This window comes from Scyliorhinus canicula, chromosome 6, assembly GCF_902713615.1.
Source record: "Scyliorhinus canicula chromosome 6, sScyCan1.1, whole genome shotgun sequence".
NCBI classification, from domain to species: domain Eukaryota; kingdom Metazoa; phylum Chordata; class Chondrichthyes; order Carcharhiniformes; family Scyliorhinidae; genus Scyliorhinus; species Scyliorhinus canicula.
In genome coordinates this window covers 215,677,774-215,694,294 of record NC_052151.1, presented here as the reverse complement: position 1 = coordinate 215,694,294, position 16,521 = coordinate 215,677,774, and the positions used below count along the sequence as shown (strand labels likewise).

At 44.7% G+C, this 16,521-nt stretch overlaps 1 protein-coding gene across 8 annotated transcripts in view; it reads right to left on the bottom strand.

Annotated features, from left to right (window-relative positions):
• Positions 1–16,521, bottom strand: part of LOC119967867 (E3 ubiquitin-protein ligase ZFP91-like) — a 125,352-nt gene that overhangs the window by 91,604 nt on the left and 17,227 nt on the right. For all 8 annotated transcript variants that reach the window (XM_038800929.1, XM_038800928.1, XM_038800930.1 and 5 more), the window contains exon 2: positions 7,375–7,751. In XM_038800929.1, coding sequence (XP_038656857.1) covers positions 7,375–7,751 — 377 coding nt within the window. The remainder of the gene's footprint in view (positions 1–7,374; positions 7,752–16,521) is intronic.

Here is a 16,521-nt window from a genome sequence, read left to right as displayed (position 1 = left end):
CGGCATGGGTGTAACCGAGAGCTGGGGAAGGGGTGAAGGTAAATATTGGTCAAGGATTCTGTTCTGTTAACAGGGTAAAAAACAATGCAAAATGACATCAAGAAATCTACAAGATTCCATAAACTAAACTGCTTCACAGGACAGCTTGTTAACTTGGCATGGAGGTTTATCATCATTGTTCAATGGTGCCTTCTGTAAATGTATAACAACTTCCATTTAGTTTGCATCTGTCATATAGCAAAACACTCTTCAGAGATGCGGATTCAGAAAGCATTCCATACAGAGTGCCAAAAAATAAAAGTTTTTCAAGGAGGGAGCATTAAAGGAGCCGGGTTTAAAAAAAACATTGGTGCATGGATTGAGATTGTCACCAGCAAGTGCATTTATTACCAATCCCCAATTGCTCTTTCGAAGGTGATGGTGAGCTGCGTTCTTGAACAGTGGCAATCCATGTGGTGTAGTGCACCCACAGTGCAGTCAGGAAGGGAGTTACAGGATTTTGATCCAGTAATAGTGAAAGAATTGTCTTAAGAGAGAGGCAAAAAGGTTGAGGAAGGGAGTTCAGGGAGCTGTCCGCAAGCTCGCCAATGGTGGAATGATAAAACTCAGGGATGGACCAGAAATCAGAATTGGAGAAGTACAAAGATTTCCCAGGGTTGTAGGGTTGCAGCAGACTATAGAGATCGGAAAGGAAACAGCACATGGAGGGATTTAAAAACCAGAGGTGATCATTCTAATATTGAGGTTGGACCGGACTAGGATTCAGGAAAGGTTGGTGAAGGTGAGAATTCGGGCAGCAGAGTTTCAAGGTGGACTCCAGATTATGCAAGTTGGACAGCTGAGCATTAGAATTGTCCAGTTTAGGGCAGCACGGCGGCCTAGTGGTTAGCACAACCGCCTCACGGCGCTGAGGTCCCAGGTTCGATCCCGGCTCTGGGTCACTGTCCGTGTGGAGTTTGCACATTCTCCTCGTGTCTGCGTGGGTTTCGCCCCCACAACCCAAAAATGTGCAGAGTAGGTTGATTGGCCACGCTAAATTGCCCCTTAATTGGAAAAAATAATTGGGTAATCTAAATTTTATTAAAAAAAAGAATTGTCCAGTTCGAGGCAGCTAAAGCCTCGGGTGATAAACATCTTCACAAAATAGTACAAAATTGACTAGAACAGTTTACAACTTTACAACAGAAACACCACTTCAAATGTATATATTCAGATGTGGCTTTGGGGTGTTCATGAAAGGTGCTGCAGAAATTGAAATGCATTTTTTCTAAAATAGACAAATTAATACTTCACGGGTTAATGAAGAACGGATTTCTAAAAGGCGTGGAGTGGTGGATAAGATTTAAGTCAATTCATGAAATAGAGGAATATATGAATAAAGGAACTGTAGTGTGCATAAGGATGGCATCCCAAATGATGAATATAAAAAAGGGCACAGTAATAACATCAACACATAAGCAGGGCGCATGGTTGACTGAGCAGCGGACACCAAAAAATTTCAGGTTAGATAGAGCACAGCTCCCTCTACAGTTCTCCCACCAACTACTCCCAGGATAGGCAGAATACATATTTGGAAGAGTGAAGCTCTGGTGATACGCTGACAGCCAAAAATCAAGAGCAGGAAAAGACCACAAGGCTCCTTGAGAGTGCTTTACCATTCAACAGGATAATGACCGGCCTTCACCACCTTCCCTCCCAATCCCTATATTCCTCGAGCCCAAAAACCTATCGATCTCAGTCTGGAAAATATTCGACGATTTGGCAGCTACAGCTCTCTGGGGCAGAACATGTAGAAGCCTTAGATCCAAGTATTTAGAGCAAAGATTGATCATACACTTTCAGGCAAGGTACAACATGGGTTGCAATCAGCTGAAGTTCCCACTACACAGTCCCCATCAAGCACTCCCAAGACTGGTACAACACGGGCTAGATATAGAGTAAAGCTCCCTTCACTGTCGCCATCAAACATCTCCAGGTCAAGGACAGCACCGGGTTAGATGCAGAGTAAATCACCCTCGACTTTGACCCGAACACTCCCAGGACAGTTTTGATACAGAGTAGCCATATCCAGAGAAAAGTTCAGAAACGCTTCACATAGCTATCTTTCATTGAAAAGAGTTATAGTACAAGAGTAAGGCGTTCTTGCTTGAACTATATTCGGGAGTTGGCGAGATCCCATGGAGTAGTGAATACAGTTCTTGTCCTCACAAGAGGAAGGATATACTTGCCTCAGAGGTGGTGAATGAAGGTTCACGAACTGATTCCTGGAGGATTGATCTGCCCTTTGAGGAGAGATCAAGCAGAATGGATGTATATCTGTTTGCTTTTGAAAGAATGAGAGGCAATCTCATTGCAAATGGTGAATTTTTGGAAGACATGAATAAGTAGCTGCTGGGAATTCTTTCCCCCCCCCCCCCCCCCCCCCCCCCCGGCTGGAATGTCAATAACTAGGGGTTATAGTGTCAGATGAATAGGTTTACCGTTTTGGTCAGAGAGAAGGAGCAACATCTTTATTCGTTTTTAAAATAAATTTAGAGTGCCCAATGTTTTTCTTTTCCAAATTAAGGGACAATTTCACCATCTTAAGTGGGATAGGGAATCGCACAACGGGTGGCCCATTCCCCGATACTACACATTAGGTACCCAACACAGGCCTCTTGGAAACTATACTCTGGACTGCCTGTGAAAGGGGTAAAAGCTAGCACTGGCACATAGAATACACAGGATGTACAGCACAAAAATAAAACACAGCTCATTTAGTTCTGTACCTAGGTTTGCAGAAATCTCCTCCGATCCCATTTCTTCTAACCCAGCAGCACAATCAGCACGTTCCTTCCTCTTTTAACCCACCTTGTCCCAAAAAGCGATCACAAAGGTGGCATCACAACTTCTGGTCTGTGATCAGCAAATTCAGCGAACAGTAAAGATTGCCGAGAAGCCTCTGGGTTGCATAGAATCACACGATTGTCACAGGATCAGGCCATTTGGCCCATAGCCTGATTGCCAGGTCTTCTCAACAACAGCTCAACTCACTTATTTTTTCATTCTTCAATGAAATGAGTCCAAAGATGTGCAGGTTAGGTGGATTGGCCATGCTAAATTGACCTTAGCGTCCAAAAAAGTTAGGTGGGGTTACTGGATTGTGGGGTTGGGGTAGAGGTGTGGGGTTAAATAGGGTGCTGTTTCCAAGGGCCGGGGCAGACTCTATGGGCTGAATGGCCTCCTGCTGGACTGTAAATTCTATGATTCTATGATCATGCTATGAGATATTGGCAGTGCCAGACAAAATAAGGATGAGGCAGCTTGCCTTCTCTAATGGAACATTAACAAAGAAGATGGGCTTTTAGGGCAATCGATGACAGCTTCCATTACTCAGAAGATCTTTCAATTCCAGATTTGTATTTGAAATTGAAATTGAATTCCACCATCTGCTGTGGTGGAATTTGAACCAGTGTTGCCTGGGCATTAGGATTGGTTTCTTCACAACTTGTTCAGTGACATTGCCAGTATGGCACCATCTCCAACTTCCCCGTTTCATCTTTGTAGCCCTGAAAATGTTTTCCCTTCAGGTGCAGATCCAATTCTCTTTTGAAAGACTTGGAACACCTTCACGACACTAAGATAATGCATTCCGGTCCTGACAACTTGCCAAACAAAAAAAAAAATGTTTTCTTCGCATTACTGATCTTACTGTTTCCAAGCACCTTAAATTGGCATCTTCATTACCATTGTGCCAACGGGAACAAATTGCTCTCTTACGACTCTAGTTACGTCGTCCCTGCCCCCTCACGATTTTGAAGTTCCTCTCCACTATCTCAGAGGAATACACACGCAGCTTCTCCATTCCCCCCCCCCCCCCCCCCCCCCACCTAATTGAGGTACTAGTTCTCACTTGTATTATGAACCTAACGTTTTGTCACCCGCGCAATCTTTCCACTTCATCTCATGCTCTTGACATCTAGCAGCTCTGGGTTTGTTTGCCCATCTCATGGGAATGTTTCTGAACTGCATCAAAACCATTTCCTCTTCGTCGGAACAATGACATAGGAGCAGGAGTGGGCCAGTCAGCCCTTAGAACATACTCTGCCATTTGATACGATCATGGCTGATCTGGTTGTTGTCTTGACTCCTATCTGCCACATAACCCTGGACTCCTGATCTATCAAAAACTTGTCTGGAACAGCCTTGAAAAAATTCAATGACCCAGCCTCCAATGGTTTCTGGTGAAGGAAATTGTTTTCACTGCTGGTCCTCAGAACAATTCTCATCTCAGTCTTAAAAAGGGGATCTCTGCGTTCTGCCAGGATCACTCAGCCTAGGTTCAAACATGGAGAAAAGAGCTGAACTCCAAAGGGGAGATGAGCATGGTTGCTCTTCATATCAAGGCAACATTTGACAGAGCACGGCATTCAAGGAGCTCTAGAAAAACTAGAGTCAATAGAAACCAGGGGGAAAATTCTCCGCTGGTTGGAGTCATACCTGACACACACAAAGTCTCAGTTCCACAAGACATCACTGCAGGAGTCCCTCAGTGTAGTGTCCTCGGCCCAGCCATCTTCAGCTGCTTCATCAATGACCTTCCTTCCAACACAAGGTCAGGTCTGGGGACATTCGCTGGTGATTGCACAATGTTCAGAACCGTTCGGCCTCACAACGGAAGCAGTTCATGTACAAATGCAGCAAGAACAGGATAATATCTATGCTTGAGCTGGTAAGTGGCAAGTAACATTCACTCCACACAAGTGTTAAGCAACGATCATCTCCAAAAAGATAGAACCTAAACATCCTCTCTTGACAGTCAATGGCATTACCATGACTGAATCTCCCACTGTCAATAATATGAGGGTTTTTATTGACCAGAAACTGAACTGGGCTAGCCATACAATATCTGCGGTTATAAAGAGGTCAGAGGTTTGGAATCCTGCAATGAGTAACACACTTTCTGACTCACCAAAACCTATCCACCATCTACATGGCGCAAATCACAAGTGTGATGGAATATTCTCCACTTGCCAAGATGAGTACAGGTCCAATGACACTGGAGAAGCTTTACATCATCCAGGACAAAGCAGCTCCCTTGATTGCCATTCCATCCATCGAGAAACAATCACCCTCCACCACTTATGTCCAGTACCAGTAGTGCGTACCATCTATAAGATGCATTGCAGCTGCTCATCAATGCTCCTTTGGCAGCATCTTGCAAACTAATGACCACTACTATCTAGAAGGACGAGGGTAGCAGACACATGGGAACACTACTACCTGCAAGTTCCCATCCAAGTCACTGAGCATTCCAACTTGGAAATATATCGCTGTTCCTTCACTGTTTTGGGGGTCAAAATCCTGGAATTCATTCAATAATAGTATTGTGGGTGCGCCTACAAGAAATCGACTGCAGTGGTTCAAGAAGGCAGCCAACTACCACCTTCTCAATGGAACTTAGGGATGGGCAATAAATGCTGGCCTGTGCCTGCATACAAACTTTCTGTACTTTTGCTTGAGACAGCTTGTTCTCGCCTCGATGAAATTGGCCCTTCTCCAGTTTAGTCTTTATTTCAGATTGATCCTCGACCTTTTCCATAGCTCACCGAAAGATTATGATACTTTGATCACTGACCTCAAGAGGTCATTTAGTTGACACTTGATGGACTTGACCAAGACATTCTCGAGAAACACACAACAAAGTCACCTTGCCCCTTGGGTCAGAAACATAATGAGATCAAGAAAATTCAGCTGTACATAGAAACTCTTCCCACTCTCTGTCCTTTACCCTATTACGTCCCTGGTCGACACACAGACAACCAGTCACTCATTATCACTACACCGTAGCTTCTACAGTGTGACTTCTGTGAAAATCCAGTCGGCTATACCTTTCCCATTAGCTGGCGGTCCATAGGAAGTATCAAGTAGTGTATCAGAAGTATTATTGTTTATTATTGTTTGCTTGGCTCATACACATTTAAGAACGGCAAGCGATCTGTTTGATAATCAATCATTCTTTGAAATTCCAACACATACCTGTCTGATTGGAGCTGTGATAAGGGTAGAAATATTTCTATCGTACATTTTATATCCTGTTGCAGTAAGGTTATTAAAAACTCTGGTTTAGGGCAGCACGATGATGCAGTGGGTTAGGCCTGCTGCCTCACGGCGCCGAGGTCCCAGGATCCATCCCGGCTCTGGGTCACTGTCCGTGTGGAGTTTGCACATTGTCCCCGTGTTTGTGTGGGTTTCGCACCCACAACCCAAAGATGTGCAGGCTACGCTAAACTGTCCCTTAATTGGAAAAAACTCTGAACTTAGAAAAAAAAACCCTGGTTTAAAATACATACAGGCAGTATGTCTACTAAAACTCTAATTAAAGAGTTGCAAAAGGTGAGGTAATCATTCATTCCAATGATTTATTTAGTTATAGATAAAGCACAATGAGACATCGTTGTGATTGCTGGAGATTTTCTGGAGAGTAAATAATTTGAGGGAGCGGGCTTATTCTTAGCTAAGCAGGTCATGGAACTTAGTGGGATACAGATGATGTAATAACTGGGAGTAACCAGGTCTATCTGTCGTCTTACAGTTTGACATAGGATTTTAAATTGAACAGCAGTCTTGCCAAATGTTGTTCGGCTGAACAGAAGTGCACTGGATTTGCTCTTCTCCAAAAGTCTCCATACAGCTCAGCAAGTAATCTGTTTTGTTAACTTAAGTGGCAATTGAACTGCATTGGGTTGCTCAATTGGAAATCATGGCAGACGTAGACAAGAAGTTTATCTTTTCCTTTTGTTTAAGAGCTGTTTAACTGATAATTGTAAAGCTATTTTGTTGATGTTAGTGTGATTAATTCTGTGATTATTTTAAAGTTTGATCCTACGGTGCTGAGGACCCGGACTTGAATCCCTGCCCAGGGTCACTGTCCATGTGGAGTTTGCACATTCTCCCCATTTTTGCGTGGGTTTCACCCCCACAGCCCAAAGATGTGCAGGTTAGGTGGATTGGTCACGCTAAATTGTCTCTTAAATTAGAACAAAATGAATTGGGTACTCAAAATATATTTTTTAAAATAAAATAATTAAAGTTTGATTTAACATTATACATCCCTATTGGTCAGAATCATCATCGCTGGGGTGAAGTATCCTTTCCTCAGCTTTACAAATAGAAAAATTGTTTCTCGTTTTTGCCCGGTAGCCTAACAAAACTTCTGGTCCAATAGCCTAACAGAGTCTTCACTGTCTCTCGCTCTCTGCCTGGTACACTTCTGTCTCAGGACCCGATTGCTCACCTATTGGGAATTCAAGCATTTTGTATTCTGACCCAATACAGGCCCGTGAATATTAACGCCGGGCAGCTCACCCATTACTGGAACTAGTCTCCACTTACCGGATGTCCACCTGCTCGTCACCCTCTTCAAGTCGGCCACCGCTCGGTTCCGGGCCACCGAAAGTGAAAGAGATGCAACTCCGCCGGCGGGGATATTCCGACTTGCGCCTGCGCTGTGCCGGGGAAGCCCCAGGCCGGTCGCGGGCCTGGCCTTGGAGTGCTTTGGGTGTGTGCTGCTCCTGGCCCCGCAGATCGGCCACAGACACCAGCACCTTCGCCGGCTCGTCCATGTCCTGGCTCCAGCTTTCAGAGCGTGGCCACACCAGCCCGCCAGCATGCCCGGCGTTACGGTCCCACTCCACCTCCTGGCACAGCACGGCCTCCTCTACCCGCTGCTGCTGCTCGTCTACGATCAGGATCCTCCGCTTTTCGGAGAACTAGAGAGAGAGGGAGAGACAGAAAGAAAGTTGACAGCTTATTACTTATAGTGTGAAAGAGGTACAAACATATGAAACATCAGTGGACACGTCAGTCAACCTCGTAGATCAGGGACTAGCACATAGAGGAACATCACGAATCACAGTCAAATGGAGGAAGTACCTGGCATTTATTCAGGAGCACACATCAATCCAGGTGAGGGGGGAAATATTCAGGTCACAGGGCCTAGTAATATCCACAAGCACATTACCGAGTCAATTGGAATTTCACACCGACCGAGTACATGGTTTGGAAGACACCTGTGGTGTAAATTTTCACTGATACTCTTCTTTGTACATTGGCCTTTGCTGCGTTAGGCACTGAAAAAATGCATTCCTCATCCGTTTGTGCACCTGTCTGCAAGTAAATACACTCCTGGATTGAAGGATGAGCAGTAGGATCTTACAGGGCGGTGAATAAGCAGCCATGCCTGAGGCCGAACATTCTCCACTTAGCATCACAAGGGTCAGGTGTTTATAGACCCCCTCCGGAGACGTGGCCATAATCCATGCTGACGCTGCCCAGCGATGAACTGAGGGAGTGATAAACTATCTGTCGATCGTCTGACAGGAAAAAAGTGTTGTATTTGTACAGTGACTTTCATGACAAAAGGACACGGCAAAGTGCTTGATGACCAAAGGTCTACTTTGGAAATAAAGTTACATAGAACAGTACAGCACAGAACAGGCCCTTCAGCCCTCGATGTTGTGCCGAGCAATGATCACCCTACTCAAACCCACGTATCCACCCTATACCCGTAACCCAACAACCCCCCCCCCCCGCCTTAACCTTACTTTTTTTTAGGACACTACGGGCAATTTAGCATGGCCAATCCACCTAACCCGCACACGCACATCTTTGGACTGTGGGAGGAAACCGGAGGACCCGGAGGAAACCCACGCACACACGGGGAGGACATGCAGACTCCGCACAGACAGTGACCCAGCCGGGAACCGAACCTGGGACCCTGGAGCTGTGAAGCATTTATGCTAACCACCATGCTACCGTGCTGCCCGAGTTATTGGCGCAATGGACAGAACATGGCAGCAAATTTGTGCACAGTAAGATCCAACAAAATGTAATGCAAAAAGAGCTCGATGATTTTGTTTTGTGATATAGATCAAGGGATAAATATCGGCTATGACATAGTGTTAGCTCCCCTCCTAATCCGTGAAAATAGTGCCATGGGATATGCCTCGTCTGTCTGAGGGCCACATCACTTCAGAAAGACAGGACCTCTCCTTCAACACTGCACTGACGTGTCAGCTTTTTGATTTTATATGCTCATGCGCCTGGACTGGAACTTGAATCCAAAAGCCTGACAGAGGTAAGAGGGCTATAGATCGAGGCGAAACTGGCACCAGAGAGCATCACAGGAACGGTACTCAAGTATTGTACATCTGCACAGAAGTCATGGTCCATCTTCTTCCTCAAATGAGGCAAAGGTCCCATGCCACTGCTGTGAGGAGCAGCTGAGTGAGTCCGAGTCCTGACCAATAAAGATTGCGAAATAAATACCCAAAGGGATACTTTTGCAGATAACATCTTTTTCATCATTATCAGATTAGTGGACCCTTGCCGTACACAGTGGCTGCAATATTTATCATGACTCCTCAAGACCAAGAACCGAGTATTATACTGCCACAGCCCCCCCCCCCCCCCCCCCCCCCACCTTACAATGCTCGAGACTAGGTGCTCTGGGTCACAATGGAGTCATGAGACATGTTTATGGGTGCACAGACTCAGGGGCAGCCGTGGAACCCGTACTGAGTTGCAACAACTATAAGGACGCTTCAAGTGATCTTGTTCTTGTTTTGTTCGTGGACGTGGCTTAATTGCATCTTCTGAATCGTGATTGGTTCTACAACCACAGGCTGCACTAAAGGCGGATCGTCATTTTAATCAGAAAAATATCCAGCAGGTTCAAACGCCCGTCCCAGTCAACCATTCAGCCCCAATATTCAACCCCTCTCTTGCCCAATTTTCTAATGTTCACTCTTGGGTCACTGTGTCATGTATTGTACTTAGGACAAAAGAATGGACATTCTGAAGCACGTGGGTTGAACACAATAATCAAACGTTATTAAGATGGTTTAGAATGGTACAAGGGCTTGATCTAGACTGCCCTTGTCACAGATTATCACTTGACGAAACTCTTAATGGAATCATGTAACAACACAACAGTAACCCACACATATGGGCAGCACGGTAGCATTGTGGATAGCACAATTGCTTCACAGCTCCAGGGTCCCAGGTTCGATTCCGGCTTGGGTCACTGTCTGTGCGGAGTCTGCACATCCTCCCCGTGTGTGCGTGGGTTTCCTCCAGGTGCTCCGGTTTCCTCCCACAGTCCAAAGATGTGCAGGTTAGGTGGATTGGCCATGCTAAATTGCCCTTAGTGTCCAAAATTGCCCTTAGTGTGTTGGGTGGGGTTACTGGGTTATGGGGATAGGGTGGAGGTGTTGACTTTGGGTAGGGTGCTCTTTCCAAGAGCCGGTGCAGACTCGATGGGCCGAATGGCCTCCTTCTGCACTGTAAATTCTATGATAATGATATAAACATCCCTCCTCCTTTACTTCAAAGGTCCAAAGGAACAAATAACTACAGCATTTTTACAGTCATCAAAACATATATACAAGGGTACGCATTAAATCATTATACAGTGGTAATACAGTTAAGAGAAAAGACGATCTGGTGGGTGCCTATTCTGCACTGGTTGCCTGCAGACTTTAGGGATTTGGTTGTCCTTGACCTGAGGAGGTACTCTCAGCTTCTTTTATGGATGTCTCTACCCTGGAAGTCTCTTCTGCAGAAGGAAGGAGAGTAACACCAGGGATTCTTCAGGAATTCTGCTTCAGCAGGTTGACCAAAATTCGCAGTCACACAATCTGGAGGTCTGGATGGCATTTCCTCTTGAGGTCGTTCTGGAATACATGGTATTGGCACAATGGATAACAACTGATCTGCGTGTCGTCGCCACACTAGTTCATCTTCAGTTTGTACTGTGTCTCTAAACTCGCTGATGTTATCTGCAAGGGTATCCCAACTGCAAACACCAGCTCTTGGGTGAATTGTGTAACTTTGGTGTGAGGAGGCAAGTGAAACCCCAGTGAGAATAAATGGCTCATTCATCAGGTAACAATGATAAACAGTCTATAATAAAAGACAAGACAAATACACATAAACCAGACTACTCCATTCTCACAGAATTAAGGTGAATTATTAAACACAGTTTCTCTAGAACGTACCCCTTGTAACAAACTATACCTCCGATACCTGAAATCAAGACTTCCCCTGTGCCTCAAACAACATCCAAAATTGATTAACTAGCTAGTGTTATGGGCCAGGGTTTAGAGAACCCCAAAGTGTATCATGACCTGATCCACAACTTTTAATAGATTGTGGTATAGGAAGCACACGGCCCACTCTACAGGTGTGGTACAGCAGAAATGGGAAATTATTTTTTTTAAAGCAAAAATGTTTATTCCATGACCTCAAGTTAACCTTTTTAAAACACAGTGAACATCTTAGCAACCATCAATTCAAATATAATCCCCAAAGAATACAACACTAAGTAATCCTTAAGCTGTCCTTTTAACATCAATTAGACTTAACAAAAATGTTTAAACAGAAGCACATCAGGTTAAAGTGATTACTGAGAGCAGTTATTAGTTCTAAATCACCAAAGGATTGATTTACAGTCTTTAGGTTACAGAGAGAGATTCATACACCTTGTGGCTGTGACTGCAGTTATCCAGTTCTGAAAACAAAACTAAAACATACCCTGCAATAAACAGCGTAAAACTAACTTAAAAAGCTGACAGACAGCCCAGCTCCACCCACTCTGATATCACGGCAGTAATAAACACCCATTTCTTAAAGATACGCTGACTGCACATATTTATATACACACCCATTTATAAACACCCATTTCTTAAAGGTACTGTCACATGACACCTCCCCCAAGAAAAAAAAATAAACCATCAACTTCCAAATGGTTTCATTTTTCACCTTTTCACTATCCTTTAAGAAATGCACACAGTAAATATTCTTTCTCTTTTCAAAAAAAACACAGCAAACAGCTACAACACAATAGTCCATTTTGTGTTTTCCTCCAACTGGAATCCTTCTCGATTGACAGTCTCTTTGAACAAGAAGGTCTCTGCACGATCCGTCCATTTCTCTACGCTTCGGCATTTCTCTTTAAAGTCAGATACTTTAGATCAATCTGATCACAGAGTCCCTTGTAATTCTCCAACACAGGAGCATTGATTATCACAGTTTTCAGGCAGTCAAATGCCTGTTGAAAGTCCGCTGTCCACTGACATTTTCGACATTTCTTCAGCAAGTCCATCAGTGGAGCAACCACGCAACAAAAATTGTTCACAATTGTTCGATCAAATCCACTCATGCCAAGAAATCGATTTTATTTCCCTTTGTCTTGAGGGTATCGGAAACTCCTCAATAACTGTTGGTTTCACATCCCGTGTGACCATTCGACCCTGTCATTTTGTATGGACAAGGAAAGTGATTTGGGCTTTTCCAAATTCACTTTGAAAACCCGCCTCCTGAAGTCGATTGAGACTCCATGAAATGTTTTCAATGTTCCTTCCATGTCTGGCTGAAAATTACCAGATCGTCGATGTGTGCCACACAATTGGGTAATCCTGAAACAACTTTGTTAGTTAGCCGTTGAAATGTGGCTGGGGAGTTTTTCATACCAAACGGCATAACTTTGAATTGGTATATACCATCTGGAGTCACAAAAGCTGCAATCTCCTTCGCCCTTTCGGATAAAGGTACCTGCCAGTAACCTTCAAGTAAATCCAGTTTGAAATAAAAGCTGATTGTTCCACTTTCTCAATGCAATCCTCCCAATGTGGGATAGGATAAGAGTCCGTTCTTGTAACCGCATTGATCTTTCTATAGTCCACACACAACCGTTGGGTACCGTCTGGTTTAGGTACCATCACTATGGGTGAGCTCCATTGACTGCAACCCACTTCAATCATGCCATTTTTAAGCATACTCTCAATCTCTTTGTCAACCTGTGCCAATTTTAAAGGGCTACAAGTTTGCATGGATGTTGTTTGATTGGAATGGCATTTCCCACATCTGCATGATGTATAGCCATTTTAGTACTTCGCAATTTACCTCTACAAACTTGCCCATGTGATATCAATAGCTCTTTCAGGTCAGTTTGTTTTTCCTCTGGAAGATAACTCAACAATTTATCCCAATTGTTAAGACATCCTCATTTTCCAATTTAATTTGAGGCACGTCAAATAAATAGTCATCTGGATTTGGTTTGTCACTTTGAGTTAGAATCATTAAAACCTCCTCCTATTCACATGACACACTCGGTGAGTCTTCCTTCTATCTGGTGTTTTTAACCACATGATTCACCTCACTTAATTTCCTTTCAATCTGATAAAACCACAATCCACAAAACCTTGCTTTTCAAGGTTCACCTACCACTGGTAACAACACTAAAACTTTATCTCCACTGGCAAAACTACGAACTTTGGATTTCTTGACCATGACCCGTTTCATCACAGTGTGCAAATTTCAAATCTTGTCTAGCCAATTCCCCTGCTCTATTTAATCGTCCCCCAAAATTTGATACGTAATCCAATAATCTAAGTTCTGATTTCGCACTCACCAATTTTTCCTTCAGTGTTCCTCTTATCTCATGCCCAAAAATTAGTTCAAAAGGACTGAATTTGGTTGACTCATTCGGTGCATCCCTACTTACAAACAGTACAAATGGAATTCCTTGATCACAATCCTCTGGATAATCGTGATAATAAGCCCTCAACATTGGCTTTAATGTCTGATGCCACCTTTCTAATGCTCCCTGCGATTCTGGATGGTATGCAGTTGATTTAAATTGTTCTATTCTTAAGCTATCCATAACTTCTTTGAATAACCTTGAGGTAAAATTTGATCCTTGATCTGATTGTATTTTTGTGGGTAGTCCATATCTCGTAAAGAATTCATGTAACTCCTCTACAATCCGTTTAGCTGTAATATTACGTACTGGAATGGCCTCTGGAAACCTAGACGACACATCCATTATAGTCAAAAGATATTGATTCCACTCTTCGTTTTAGGAAGCGGTCCTACCCAATCAATTAGGACCCTTGTGAAAGGTTCCTCAAATGCAGGAATGGATTTTTTTTTAAATATAATTTTTATTGGAATTTTTTACAGAAAATATAAAACGTAACGACAAACAATGAAATGCAACAAAATAACCCATAATAACTGTATCGCCCCCAGACCGTATTGACGCATGTAACCCATCCCCCACCCCCCAACCCCAATGAACAGAAGAACTTAAAAATAAATTTAAATTAAATAAACAAACATAGTCATCGTCCGCCCCCCCCCTCTTTTCCCTCCCCCCTTTTCCCTCCCCCCTTCCCCCCCTCCCCCCGGGTTGCTGCTGCTACTGTCCCTGCACCCTATCGTTGAGCCAGAAAGTCGAGAAAAGGTTGCCACCGCCTAAAGAACCCTTGTACCGACCCTCTCAGAGCGAATTTGATCTTCTCTAGCTTAATGAAACCCGCCATGTCATTGATTCAGGTCTCCACGCTTGGGGGCCTCGCATCCTTCCATTGTAGCAAGATCCTTCGCCGGGCTACTAGGGACGCAAAGGCCAGCACACCGGCCTCTTTCGCCTCCTGCACTCCCGGCTCCACCCCAACCCCAAAAATCGCGAGTCCCCATCCTGGCTTGACCCTGGATCCCACCACCCTCGACACCGTCCTCGCCACCCCCTTCCAGAACTCCTCCAGTGCCGGGCATGCCCAGAACATATGGGCATGGTTCGCTGGACTCCCCGAGCACCTGACACACCTGTCTTCACCCCCAAAGAACCTACTCATCCTCGTCGCAGTCATGTGGGCCCGGTGCAGCACCTTGAATTGGATGAGGCTAAGCCGCGCACACGAGGAGGAAGAATTAACCCTCTCCAGGGCATCAGCCCATGTCCCGTCTTCGATCTGTTCCCCCAATTCCCCCTCCCAGTTAGCTTTCAGCTCCTCTACTGACGCCTCCTCCGCCTCCTGCATAACCTTGCAGATATCAGATATCTTCCCCTCTCCGACCCAGACCCCCGAAAGCACCCTGTCGCTCACCCCCCTCGCGGGAAGCGAAGGGAATCCCTCCACCTGCCGCCTAGCAAATGCCTTTACCTGCAGATACCTGAACATGTTCCCGGGGGGAGCCCAAATTTCTCCTCCAACTCCCCCAGGCTCGCAAACCTCCCATCAATAAACAGGTCCTTCAGCTGTCTGATGCCCGCTCTGTACCAACCCTGAAATCCCCCATCAATGTTCCCCGGGACGAACCTATGGTTCCCCCTTAACGGAGCCTCCATCGAGCCCCCCACTTCTCCCCTATGTCGCCTCCACTGCCCCCAAATCTTGAGGGTACCCGCCACCACCGGACTCGTGGTATACCTCGTAGGAGGGAGCGGCCACGGCGCCGTTCCCAGGGCCCCCAGGCTTGTATCTCCACAGGACGCCCTCTCCATCCGTTTCCATGCTGCCCCCTCCCCCTCCACTACCCACTTGTGCACCATCGACACATTGGCCGCCCAATAATACCCCGAGATTGGGTAACGCCAGCCCCCCCCCCCCCCCAATCTCTACCCCGCTGCAGGAATGGATATTAAGGGTGCTGGTTTTATCACTGCTTGAGGTTTCCCTGTCACTTGATATGTGTGACATGATTGACAAAATGTAACTACATCTCTATATAGTCCAGGCCAATAAAAATGTTTTTGTATTTTAGCTTGAGTTTACCTTATTCCCAAATGACCTCCCCCACTGGTACCTAATGTGCAACTCACAACACCTCCTTTCTATACCCTACAGGAAAACTACTTGATGAACTTCTGCCCACTTTTCATCCGCCCGCATGTGTAAAGGTCTCCATTTTCTCATCAAGGCATCAGTTTTACGGTAATAATACTCGGGTACAACGCAGATTCCTCTTCCGTGTATGCTTTCTGATACATCTGTTTTATTTCTACATATTTTTGTTGTAACTCCGCCAATTTTCCTAAATTAAAAATATCCGCCTCATCCTCTACCTGTTTCTGATAGTTGCACTTCAATTTCATCTTCACTCTTTGATTTCTCCTCTTGTCTTAACCTGTGACTTGGCGACCTTGTTACTACACAATCCGGAAAAATCCCAGGATATTCGTCCTTCAACAGTTCAGTTGTTTGATTTTCTAGTGGCTTATCAACCACAGTAAGCATCACTCCGACCTGCAATCCAGCTATATCATTACCCAAGATAAACTGTTTTCCTGGAAAAGATAGTTTCTCTATTACTCCCACTACCACTTCACCAATCTTCACTGGACTTTCCAACCTTACCTTATATAATTGAACACTACTCCTCTCACCCTGAATTCCACATATTACCACCTTTTCTGGCAACATTCTACCCAAACTACATAACTCCTCACCTCTTACCATTAAAGATTAACTAGCTCCCGCATCTCTTAAAATTGTGACTTCTTTACCTGCTCCTCCTGATACATGTGAGTAAACTTTACCCACACAAGTGAATTCTTTAAAGAGATCTGGCACCTTCTCATCAATCGCCTCTTGATCAGGTTGTACAATATTTTGCACTTCCTTCTCTTCACTTGAGCTTTCCTTTACCACTTTAACAAACCCCACTGTCTTATCCTGTTTTACCACATCAGCC